Source organism: Ruditapes philippinarum, unplaced genomic scaffold (genome assembly GCF_026571515.1).
Source record: "Ruditapes philippinarum isolate M1 unplaced genomic scaffold, ASM2657151v2 ctg3459_1_1_1_1, whole genome shotgun sequence".
NCBI classification, from domain to species: Eukaryota; Metazoa; Mollusca; class Bivalvia; order Venerida; family Veneridae; genus Ruditapes; species Ruditapes philippinarum.
Genome location: NW_026855417.1, coordinates 222,839 through 235,557, shown reverse-complemented (window position 1 = coordinate 235,557; position 12,719 = coordinate 222,839). Strand labels below are relative to the sequence as shown.

General features: G+C 37.0%; 2 protein-coding genes across 2 annotated transcripts; both read left to right on the top strand.

Annotated features, from left to right (window-relative positions):
• The first annotated feature begins 491 nt into the window (after positions 1–491).
• LOC132743245 (uncharacterized) lies at positions 492–4,933 on the top strand. The gene is made up of 2 exons (XM_060731781.1): positions 492–591; positions 2,670–4,933. Exons 1-2 carry the CDS (start codon positions 492–494, stop codon positions 4,931–4,933), a joined length of 2,364 nt encoding a protein of 787 aa, XP_060587764.1.
• Positions 4,934–9,134: 4,201 nt separating this feature from the next.
• Positions 9,135–12,486, top strand: LOC132743244 (uncharacterized). Its single transcript, XM_060731780.1, has 2 exons — positions 9,135–10,618; positions 12,176–12,486. The coding sequence occupies exons 1-2, from the start codon at positions 10,213–10,215 to the stop codon at positions 12,484–12,486; spliced, it is 717 nt and encodes a 238-aa protein (XP_060587763.1). The 5' UTR covers positions 9,135–10,212.
• Positions 12,487–12,719: the final 233 nt, after the last annotated feature.

Here is a 12,719-nt window from a genome sequence, read left to right as displayed (position 1 = left end):
TATTAATCTAATGTATTTTCTTACATTTTCCATTTATTTATAAAAGATGTACACATTTCATTAACTCCATTGTTTTTACCAAATTGCACCATTTTTCTCGCTGTTTTTTTTAGCATGATAGTCTTACTGTAGATAAAGATATAAATTCTGTGACTTCCGGTAAAAAATGTGCCTTATTATTTGTTGATAGGGCCATTTATTTAGCTTATCTAAATGTGATATGTAAGAAACTTGTCAAGGTGTAGACATCTTGTAGAGCGAAAGGGCGGAGCTATTGGTGATTTAGTGAAATGTCTTGTTTTTGGTTGAAAAAATAATGTTGATCATTAAATAGGTTAATGTTTAATAATCTGCATTAACAAAAATAATTGGTCGCCTGCCTGCGGCAGGCTTGACCAATTATTTTTTTTAACACATATCCAAATCGCCCTGGATTACTAAAAATCGGCTTTCAGAACTTAGATGAAAAAATCTTAGTACTAAGAAATAAAATGACACTGAGAGACAATGCTTCATACAGAGAGCTGTATTTGAAAAGTTGCAAGTCTCATATTGAGAGACTCGTAGAAATGAACGCGAGAGCAGTGCTTCGTCAGTTACCGCAAGGAAGGCAGTACCGCGTTAACGCAAACGGTCGCATCATTCAACGTGCACGACATCAGGATGATATGGAAACACCGCACAATTCAGACTAGGGAGAACCCCGACCTTACAGGTCAATAAAGTTTGCTCACTTGAATATATGTGGTTGGACACGTGAAAACTGTGAACTTAGAGAAAAAATAATGACTTCACTTAACTCGGATATTGTTTTGTTATCAGAAACTCATTTAGGCGACCAAAGTGTAATAAATATAAACGGATATACATGGTTTGGATTTAACAGGGCCAATATTCATAGAAACGCACCAAAACCGTCAGGGGGCGTCGGTCTCTTAGTGAAAAACCTAGCTTTATTTAGTGAAACATATAAAGATGTTTATATTTGTAAACTTATTATCATTGCTTACTCTAAGAGATTGGAGGAGGAAGGGCCAGGATTTTCGGTTATATGAACTTTCCGGAAATTGTTAACCATTTCGGTTTTCTAGATGAGCCTCGCTTTGAAAAGCGTCACTTTCGGACCACAGACTTTGTCATTTCAGAGAAGTTTCATAATTTGTATTTTTATCTCGCATTTCATAGGTTTTAGCAACCAATTTTATGCTAATATTGTTCTATTCTTTAATAGTATCTGTTATTTTACTATATTCGCTTCAATTTTGGCATAATTTCTATGTCTTTTGTAAATCAATTTGCGGACATGATTTGACCTACTTTTTGCGCGTGGGTTTCAGAACAAAGAAAGACATAATCTACAACTATTTATTATTCAAACGTGCTGTTATTGTGAAGTTTGCCCTTGAGAAGTCACTGTATAGAAAATGGCTCTTAACTTTCTCATTTTGGGGCATTCATTTGCGAAAAGATTGTCGAGGTGGTGTTGCCATAATAGCTTATATAACCTTAATTTAGATAATAAAAGGATTCAAATTTTCTGGCATGGTGTTGGTGGTGCTACTGTGTCCAATCCTCACCACCACAAGTCTTTGTGGTCCGAAATCCACCTTGTGTCTGATTTGAATGTGAAAGTTACTGTCTTAGACATTGGCTCGAATGATTTATGTAATCATGATGCCAGTGCAGTTTCTGTTGCCAGTCATATAGTTTCTTTGGCAGAGGCGATCCTTTTAAAAGGCTGTGATATGGTTGTTATTTTTGAGATATTGCAAAGACAGTCCCAACCTGCATTTAATGCTAAAGTACAAGAAACTAATCAGATTCTTAGTGACAAATGCTCTAATCACCAAAATTTGATATTTTGGTCTCATTCGAGAAATAATTTCAACATTCGTTTCCTTAGGGACTATGTTGACAAAGATGGAATACATGTTGATTATGTGAGAGGCATGCCACGCTATTATACATCAGTAAGGGGTGCTTGCTTACTTGCAGAACAATTCCATGGCACATTGTCTTAATATGTTAGTCACAAATGCAGTTTCATTGTATATAATTTAGTATTAACACTTTTCGTTCTCTTTACAGGTTTGCTGTCACTTTGAATTGTTGAACAAAAATCAGTGCATAGATTGACATATTTTGAATTGTATGCGTTGAGTGATATTTTCTACAGTGCCAGACGAGCTTCCACTATTTACGTGGGTTTATTTTTGTTTTATATTTTCACAAACTTCATAGCATTTTTGCTATATTTTCTCTATTGTTGTAAAACAGTTGCTCAGTTGGAATATACAGTATCCTTTAGCAAACTATTGTCTGTTATACAGCATAGTCTATATTATAGTCTATATTGGGACTGTTGTTTGTCCAACTTTCTGTCTTTTAAATCACTTATATCTGCATGTTTTATCTATGTTCTTAGTTTTATAGAGTTTTGTAATGATCAATAAATCCGTCTGGCATGCTCTCATGCCAGACATGTTCAATCCAAAACTGTGTTGTGAATTCCCTTTCAAATTTTCGACAGAAATAAAACTACAAAGGCACATAGGCACAAATATAAAACTGGATTACTACAGAATATGATATTAACTTGGTGGATAAATCTTACGATGGAATATTAGCGGTACAATTTATACATAAACAAACCAAATATGATTTTACAGTATTTTCATGTTACCTGCCCACAGAGAACTCAACACGTGGTCGCGACTCTCAGGGATTCTTCTCCCATTTGTTAGCCCAAATCTATGTTAACAGTGAAAGTGACACAATAATCGTAGCAGCCGATTTTAATTCACGAATTGGGTCATTATCGGATATATTAAGTGAGTTGGACTGTATTCCGCAAAGAACAGTGCTAGATAAAACAATCAATCAACATGGACATGCATTTATTGAATTTTTAAACGATGCGCGATTCTGTGTTTTAAATGGAAGATTTAATATTAACGATGATAATTATACATCTGTTTCCCGCAAGGGACGAGCTGTAGTGGATTACTTGTGTGTACCGCAAGACAATCTTCACCTATTCGAAGGCTTTAAAGTTATTACGGTACAGTCTATTGTTGACGCGCACGGACTTCACGGATTACTGGGCGAAAGATCAAGGCTACCAGACCATAACATACTTATCACGGAATTTAACACTTTGAGTAGTGAAAATGTAGGCCAAAGTTGTGACAATCATGAACGGATTAACTGTCCCCGCTATAACTTGCAACGAATTCCCGTGGACTTCATGTCAAGCGATTTATCCCGTCTGGCTCTGTTGGATATTATATCAAGTATTGAGAGTAGCAGGGAAACACAAACTCAGGTAAATATTATTTATGAGAAACTGTGCTCCTGTATCAGAACTGAAATGAATAACTCGGTGCCAAAATTCAGTGACTCAAAACCTGTAAGAAAAAGATACAAAAATAAAAAGCCACTTTGGAATGATCGTTTAACGGAACTATGGAGTGATTTGAGCGCCAATGAAAAACTTTATTCCAAGTGTAATGGTACTCGCACGGTGAGAATCGCGAGTAGAAGAGAGTATATAGCTGTAAGAAATACTTTTGACAAGGAATTACGGACCGCGGAGCGTCAATACCGGGCGGCGATTGCCCTTGACATTGAGGACACGTCAACAAATAATCCAAAAGACTTTTGGAATAAAATAAATAAACTTGGGCCTAGAAAATGTAAAGACATTCCTATTGAAATCATAGACAGCAACGGCCGAGTGTGTCACGACGAAAGTTCTGTATTCGAGCGATGGAGGTCGGATTTTGAGAATTTATACCATACGAGCGATAATACTGACTTTGACGAAGATTTTTTCGACCGTAACAAAGTGCATAAACAATTATTGGAACTAAACATGTTAGATCCGTTATACTCTGAAAATGAACAGTTGAACAGTAACATAACAATCGATGAAATAACAAATATCGTTATGACGGCAAAGTCAAGGTCAACCTGTGGATACGACCAAATTCCATACGATGTCCTAAAATTTCCTGACATTATAGTGGTGTTACAGCAACTTTTCCAACTGATAATGGATACCAGTATTATACCGACTTTATGGCGGAAATCGATTATTTGCCCGGTCTTAAAGGACCCAACTAGCGACGCCCGTCTACCAATGAACTACAGGGGTATAAGTTTGTTATCCTGCGTTAGCAAACTGTACAGCTCTTTCATTAACAAAAAACTAATCAAGTATTTAGACGACAACGATATTCTAGCCGAAGAGCAGAATGGATTTAGACATGGCCGTTCATGTGAGGATCATGTCTTCACATTAGATAGTATTATAAGGGACCATAACTCTGTATTTACTGCTTTCATAGACCTACGCAAATGCTTTGACTTTGTCGACCGTGAAATGCAAATGTATAAACTTTTGCTAAATGGTGTCGATGGAAAATTATACAATTCTATAAAAAGCATATACAATCATACAGTGTCATGTGTGCGTATTAATGGACGATTAACGGAGTGGTTCCAGTGTGTCAACGGGGTAAAACAGGGAGACAACCTCTCACCGACGCTCTTCTCGGTCTTCGTGAATGACCTTGTGACCGAAATCAACAACCTTGACCTTGGGGTCAAAATCGATGACACTTCGGTCTCAATGTTGCTATATGCCGACGATATAGTCCTTATCGCAAAGTCGGAAGCAGATCTACAGATAATGCTTAACCAAATGCATGACTGGTGCAAGCGATGGCGGGTTCTCGTAAACACAGAAAAGTCTAAAGTCGTACACTTTCGAAAAGGCCGCACACAACGGACAGAATATGAATTTAAAATTGGATTGAATGTGCTGGAAATTGTAGACAAATATAAGTATCTCGGTGTTATCATGCATGAGAAACGCGACTATAGTTTTCATTGTGAAATACTTTCAAAAAGTGCCGGGAGAGCTCTCTGATCTATTATAAATAAAATTCATAATCTGAAACAAACTGGATTTAAAACTTACGAAAAACTATACAATTCCTGTGTGATACCAATATCGGATTACTGTGCTTCCATTTGGGGATATAAACACTACCAATCAGCGGAAAATATTCACCACAGGGCGATACGGTACTTTTTAGGTGTACATCGATTTACAACTATATTAGCGTTACTCGGTGAAATTGGATGGCTACCCAGCATGTACCGTAGATGGCTCGCAATGATCAGGTATTGGAATAGACTGGTAAAACTTTATGAGAATAGACTAACCAAGCGTGCATTTAATAGAGATTACAGCTCGCCAAATAACAGTAACTGGTGCAGTGATATTAAAACCGTTATGTCTAGACTTCACCTAACGGAGTATTACAATATGAAACTCGCTGTCTCAATGGACTTAGCCAAAGAAAACATGAACCAGTTTTATTCAACCCTTTGGTCTAGAGATTACGAACGAGTATCAAAGTTGAGAACGTATAGAACATTTAAAACTGAGTTTACTTGTGAGGAATATGTTAAGTTGAACTTAAAAAGAAATGAACGGGCTTTATTTGCTCAATTCAGAACCGGAATACTTTCACTTAGGGTTGAAACCGGACGGTATGTGGGTGAATCCCCTGAACAAAGACTGTGTAAGTTGTGCAATAGCGGACTAGTTGAAGACGAGACTCACTTTCTTGTTGAATGTGCTCTTTATAGTAACACAAGATCTGTTATATTTGGAAACATTTTAAACTGTGATGAATTTATACGCAAATCAAACAAAGACAAACTTGTTTTCTTGGTTCAAACTCCTAGAAAATGTGCAAAATTTATTGTTAATGCTTATTATATCAGAAGTAGTATGTTATATACTAGTATGCGGTGATTTTCATCAGTAAATACCTTAGATTTTCATCCTTTATTTTGTCTGTGTAAAGTTGTACATATATATGAACCTCATGTAACATTATCGATTATTTCCCACATTTTCTTGAAAAGGTCATTTGTTTTAACTTTTATTTAATTTATAATACGGATATATTGTAATTTGAGAAACAGCTATGACAACTTTCAACTAAATGTTACGGTATCACGACAACTCTTATGATATTAAGCGTTTATACTGACTCTATACAAATTAAGTTTAATACAGAACCATTATTCCTAATGTTTAAAGTAGTCATTTGTTATTTATAGAAGTTTATGGTGACATAAAGTTTTTTATGTCTCTGTGCATTCATTCTATATTGTTTTACGGAATTTAGTACGACTTAAGGAACAGACTTTTTTAGGAATTCTTTTTAGCCAATCAACAAACCAGGTTTTATCACGTGGTCTGATTAACCAATCAAAATTAACAAGTCATTAGTCTTTCTTTACTTTGCGTGCGTGAAACGCTCGCTAAAATTTGTCTCATAATTTTGGATAGATTCAAGGTTATCCATTTACGTCTTTTGTTACTCATTAACTTTCCTGACATTCAGGACTAAACATTATCGGGCGGCGACCCCGTTTTATAACTTTAAAATGGGCGCAAAGGTGGCAGTCACTAGCAGTGTGAATTAATTTTAGTTGGATTATGTAATTCTCGTGAATGAGACTTCGAACGTGACTTCCGACGAGATCCAACATGGCGGCACCCAGTTCGCAGAAGATACAAATTTTCGGTCACTCTTTCGTACGGCGTTTGAAACGATTTATTGTGGACTCAAAATCACACAACTTTCATCTTCATTTAGATGGGTGTCCTCTGATACAGTATTCAGGTTTCCCAGGTGCAACTGTGCGGTCATTACGGGATCATTTAGACGAAGTTGTTGATTTTCAGCCAAATATATTAGTTCTTGTTATCGGAACCAACGATATTTTTAACTCTAAGGAATCTCCAGAAAGTGTTACAACACACATTTGTGATTTAGTGGACACGTTACTTTTCGTTATTGGTGTTGAAAAAGTCATAGTGTTTCAGACTTTACATAGGTTAGATTCAATGGGACAATCTCGTTATCCAGTCGATTCAGCATGGTTCAATGAAAGAGTGGACAATCTCAATATGCTATTAGAGATTTACAGCTTGTACGGATAACGATAGCCGGAGACGAATAACGGTTATAATATTTGGGGGCTATCTCAAAATATTTATCATTCAATTAAATACAGTAAGTGCTTTAACCTTTTTATGGCAAGTAAGATAAAATAAAAGTACAAATAAGATCATACAATTTATTATTTATTCATACACTAGAAATTGGCATGTTACGTATAATCTCTGCAATAACGTGTTCAAGACATACACAGTTTTTTACTATTCTGTTAAGTTTTAGGCACTTTCTCCGCTGTTTAGCCCCTATTTACGGCGTATTTGAGCTGACGTGTATGGTGTCGTAATATGGGCATAAGTCGGATAAATTTTATCGACAAGTTTAACGCACTCTTTTGAAAATGGTAATTTAGTGCCGATTTGAGGTAACAGTAATACTGCTGGGCATCGTTATAGTTACCAAGAAACCCACTTCGTATATATCTTATATTCGATGTCCCGAACAAAACTGTTGTTGTGTTTCATTCACGCATAGAGCTACTGATACCATATATAGTTCCATCAATTGCTATTACGGCTATTGAAATTCTATTCCAGGTGCCTCTCATGGCTTACCACTTATGAACTTGTGGCAAAACGACAAATATTTTCTATGTAGATAGAAAATCGGGATAACATATCATTGTCGCACTTGGGACCGATATGTTGAACAATGGTGAAAGCATCATAAACTTCTGTTATGTTCAAAACCACATAAGCACAAAAAGAACTCTGTTTTTGCAAGAAGATTAAGAGGCTTGTATGATGAAATACGAAAAGTTTCTAACATATCTAAAAACTGTCTCAGCAGTTCCCCCGGTCACTTGAAAGAGATAAAAAGAAAACACATTTCTGCCACTTAAAATGTCTTAAACGATTCCAAAAAAAAAAATATAACTTATTTTTAGTATTTGGTTAGGCGATGTTCGAATGAGTTCTAAAATCGTGCAAATAAGTCCAAAGTAATTGGTGATGTCGGGGAAGCCTTAACCAAAGCCGGTAAAATGTTACTTATATCTTTGATTGGTTCACTGTCCATTGTTACCTAAAATAAGACACATCTATGCCTGGAATTGTTTAATATTCATTTAGATGTGACATAATAAACTGTGTTGAAATAAGTTTAGCCATACTTCATAAACTATTATAGTCTTTTTGTACCGTCATATTTCAGAAATTAGTATTCATATAAAAGGAAATTTCCCTCACGGAGTTCACATGGACAATGTTACACTAATGTTAACTTTGTCGATATGTAAAATGGAAGGTGAAAAAAGACACAACAAAACATTAAATCTATCATTTTCACACTATAATTTATACTCTGCTTCTCTATTCGGTTTACCCTTTTGCTTTTTGTTATCTTGTTGCATAAAAATATGCGAATTAAACATGCTTTTAGTTTCGGTCATCTTGTGCAGGAGTGGCATTAGATGCTATTGCGCACCATCTTTAGAATGTCGGGATCGACACGAGAGAACACGTGACCAGCCAAGTACCTGGTCAGTCACATCAGGATAATCAACCAGAAACAGGTGATTTAAGGGAAAACATTAAGACCTTACTTCCCCACGTACACAGAAACGGAATAGAAGAACGAGGTCGCTTGCTGACATTATTTAGGAAAATCAATTATTTTACAACGATTTTAATAAAAACAAAGTTTCAAAATTGCTTCACCAGCTTGATGTCGAGAAATATTCTGATGAATCAAACTAGATACTTAGAAAACACATATGAACGGCTTTTTGTAATAGAAATAAATGAAATTATTAGATTTGGCTTTGCCTTCTGTTTTCTTTAAAAAAGAAATCACTTTGAAACGCCCCCTTAAAAAATTAGCCGTCTTCGTCTATCGGTATCGGCTCAAGCTAAAAATCTCTATTAACAGACAGGTTGAACAGTACTGACCATAGAAGATCTTATTTATGGAAGCTAAAGGGTTTCTGGTCTACAGAATGTAAAGCGAGAAACTTTGCTGCAGATGGTTGCCACCTATCCCATACAGGTCAACTCCGTTTTATAGGCAATATACGAGCAGCTATTGTCGCCGCCTGGAAGAAGTCCATTTGTTAAGATGCGTACACATTTCATATCATATAAGAGCTTATATATAAAAATTCTTATTCGCATATCAATTATTGTAAGAGAATTTTTAAAACCTTCAAAGAGATTTTAAAGAACTTTTCTTGACAGCCTATACCACATGGCTGAGATTTCAAAATATATCCACATTGAACAATATTTCTCGCATAATTTGGTTATCATGTTTTGATTTATATTTCGTTGATCTATCCTAAGCCTGATGATACCTTGCTATAATTTCATACAAATAGTATGACATAGATTTTTGTATAGTTTTTATCAATACATTTGGCTTTTCTTTTTACTTCACATATTGCTAGTCGCAGTATTTTTATTACAGTTGCATGGCTTAGTTGACACGCCTTGCATTGTTGTCCAATTTTTAGTGCAGTCACTTGGCATTGCTTAGTTTACACGCTCTGCCTTTTATGTGATTTCACATACATTATACCGAGTGCAGGGCTTAGTTAAAACGCTCTGTTGCTCGCTTGGCATTGCTTAGTTTACACGCTCTGCCTTTTATGTGATTTCACTTACATTATACGGGTGCAGGGCTTAGTTAAAACGCTCTGTTGCTCACTTGGCATTGCTTAGTTTACACGCTCTGCCTTTTTATGTGATTTCACATACTTTATACCGAGTGCAGGGCTTAGTTAAAACGCTCTGTTGCTCGCTTGGCATTGCTTAGTTTACACGCTCTGCCTTTTATGTTTTTTCACAGACATTTTATTGGTGCAAAACGCTCTGCTGCTCTCCCGTCTGTATTTATATAGGCATGGCTTATTTAAGGCCCCTTGCCTTGTGATTGTCCGTTCTTGGATAGTGTAGGCTTGGCTTAGTTTACACGTTATACCATTTTCTTACTTACATTCATTTATCACCACTGCTTTCTGCTAAATACTTTTCTACTTGTTTCTTGGTAATCATAGTTATAAATTCAGATCACTTTACAAGTGCTCTTCATTATGTACGGCAATCATCTTATTTATAATACTTTGCCTTCAATATTAAGCACGGGCCAGCAGTCAAGCTTTTCTCAGATTTAAGGGCGTTAATATTTTCAGTTAATATCAGTTTTTTTATGATTATTTGGTTTTTTGCAGATGAAACCTGGAAAAAGAAAGGCAACAAAAGCCACTTGTTCATGCTGCCCGCCGCCTCCAGCAAAAAACAGTACAAACAAGTCAAAAACTAGAGTTAAGAACAATGTTAGTTCTACAATAACCAATATAAATCAAGTGCCATCCACATCTGCCAGGCAACAATCACACACTATTAACTTAGATCAGGCCGGGCTTGATGACAATATTTCAGCTGCTGACAATATTCAAGCTGCTATAGATAACAGAGACGATCCCACAGGACAACAGCAAGTACAAAATGCGGAAGAAGTTATGCCACCTCTACTAAGTCCGCCTCATATCGACGATGACACTTCATCTGACGAGGAATCCATAGGGGATGATTTTCTAGATGTTGTTAATAATCATACTCATTCTATGTTGTCAGGTAATGGCACGCAATTCGTTGAACCTATTAACTCGCCTATTATTAACCAGGTAAAAAATTCCATTCGCAAGGCTATCTGGAAAAATAAATTCATCGATATGGCAGGCTTACTACCCAATACCTCTTTTTCTCATACACAGGCTCAGCAGTTTACCCTGCAAATGGACCAACATTCCAACATTTCGGTCCAGCCTGTAGTTCGCCCAAGGCGAATTACATCCATTGAATCATGGACGTCCGCTTTCATACGATTTGTAGCAGTCTATACGGCCAAATTCCCTCATGAGTCGCCTGCATTAATGAAGTATCTTGAAGTTGTTAGAGACATTGCCACTCGCCATCCTGGTCAAGGTTTCTTATTGTATGACGCACAATTCAGAATGCTGCGTCAGTCTGTTCCCCTCCCATGGGACCATATCCATACTGAATACTGGTTGATGGCGTGTACATCAGTCCAGCAACCAACAGCTCATTCCTTTCGTTCCCCCCGCCAGTTTAACAGACAATTCACAAAGCCAAGACTCAACCTTTTCGTGGAAAACACATGCTGGAACTATAACAAGAGAACACAGTGCCATAACTCAAAATGCACATTCCCACACATCTGCGGTTTCTGCAGGGGACAACATACAGCATTTAACTGTCGGTTCACTAGTAAAGAGCAGGCAGCAAAAGCCTTTGCATCTAAACCTTCCTCCAATACCAAGAGCAATAAACCCCTCCCCCCTAGTGGTCACCCCAATTAAAGTCAAGATCCTTTCCTCCTTCATTAAGAACTATCAATATAACGATTATCTGGTTCAAGGTTTTTCGTCAGGTTTTAAAATAGGTTACCTTGGCCCTCGTACAGCTTCCACTTCTTCCAATCTCAAGTCGTGTATGGAAAACCCTGACTTAGTATTACAAAAACTACAAGTGGAGTTACATGCCAATCGCATCAAGGGTCCATTCCCTTACCCACCATTTCCTAATCTGCGTATAAGTCCCATTGGTTTAGTCCCTAAAAAATCACCAGGTCAATATAGGTTAATTCACCATCTCAGTTACCCAAAAGGTAGCTCAGTCAATGACTTTATTGACCAAGATCTAGCAACTGTCACCTATAGCTCATTTGACGATGCAGTAAACAAACTTTTGATCTTAGGTCCAGGGACATATTTCAGTAAAACAGACATAGATTCTGCTTTTCGCCTTATCCCTATTCATCCCAATGATCACCACCTCTTAGGTTTCAAATTTGATGATAAATTTTATTATGATACATGCCTCCCAATGGGTGCTTCATCTTCTTGTGCCATATTTGAACGTTTTAGCACTGCTCTCCAATTTGTTGCGCAGACACAGCTTGGTATCAAACACATAATTCATATACTAGACGATTTCCTGATCATGGGGCCCCCAAATTCACAAATCTGCCAGCAAACATGCAAAATCTCTGATATTATGGCTTTGGTGCGAAGGTTAATACTAGCCACTATGAAATTCAATATTCTCATACGAGCTGAACATGTACCAGGTAAATATAACATTTTACCGGACCTTCTTTCTCGTTTACAGATCACCAGATTCCGGTCATTAGCTCCTCACATGGACATACAACCAACAACAGTACCTTCAGACCTTCTCGTGCTTCATTAAATAAATCAGTTTATCAGTTGCTAGACACGGCACTGGCGCCTTCTACAAAAGCAAGCTACAAAAATGCTTTACAGCGATACAGAATTTTTCATAATACTTATTACCCAAATGCTCATTTATTCCCAGTCTCAACGGAACAACTAGCCCAGTTTATCACTGTTTGCCAACATCGGGGTCTAAAACATTCTACAATAACCTCATACATGTCAGCAATAGGTTACGTACGCTAACATTTGTCTCATAATTTTGGAAAACCACCTCCTCCCATCGCCTCCTCCTCTAACCTTTATCAAGTTTCTTTTCAATTTATTGTTTTCACCTTTGTTACATTCGCATTGTTCAAACGTTTTTGGCGTCCGCGCCGAAGCGCGGCGCCTTATGGAATGAAATGAGAGTTTGTGAAAGGGCGACAGCAACTTCTCGAGCCTTTTATTCGGTCATAATAAAAGCCGATCATTCCGAT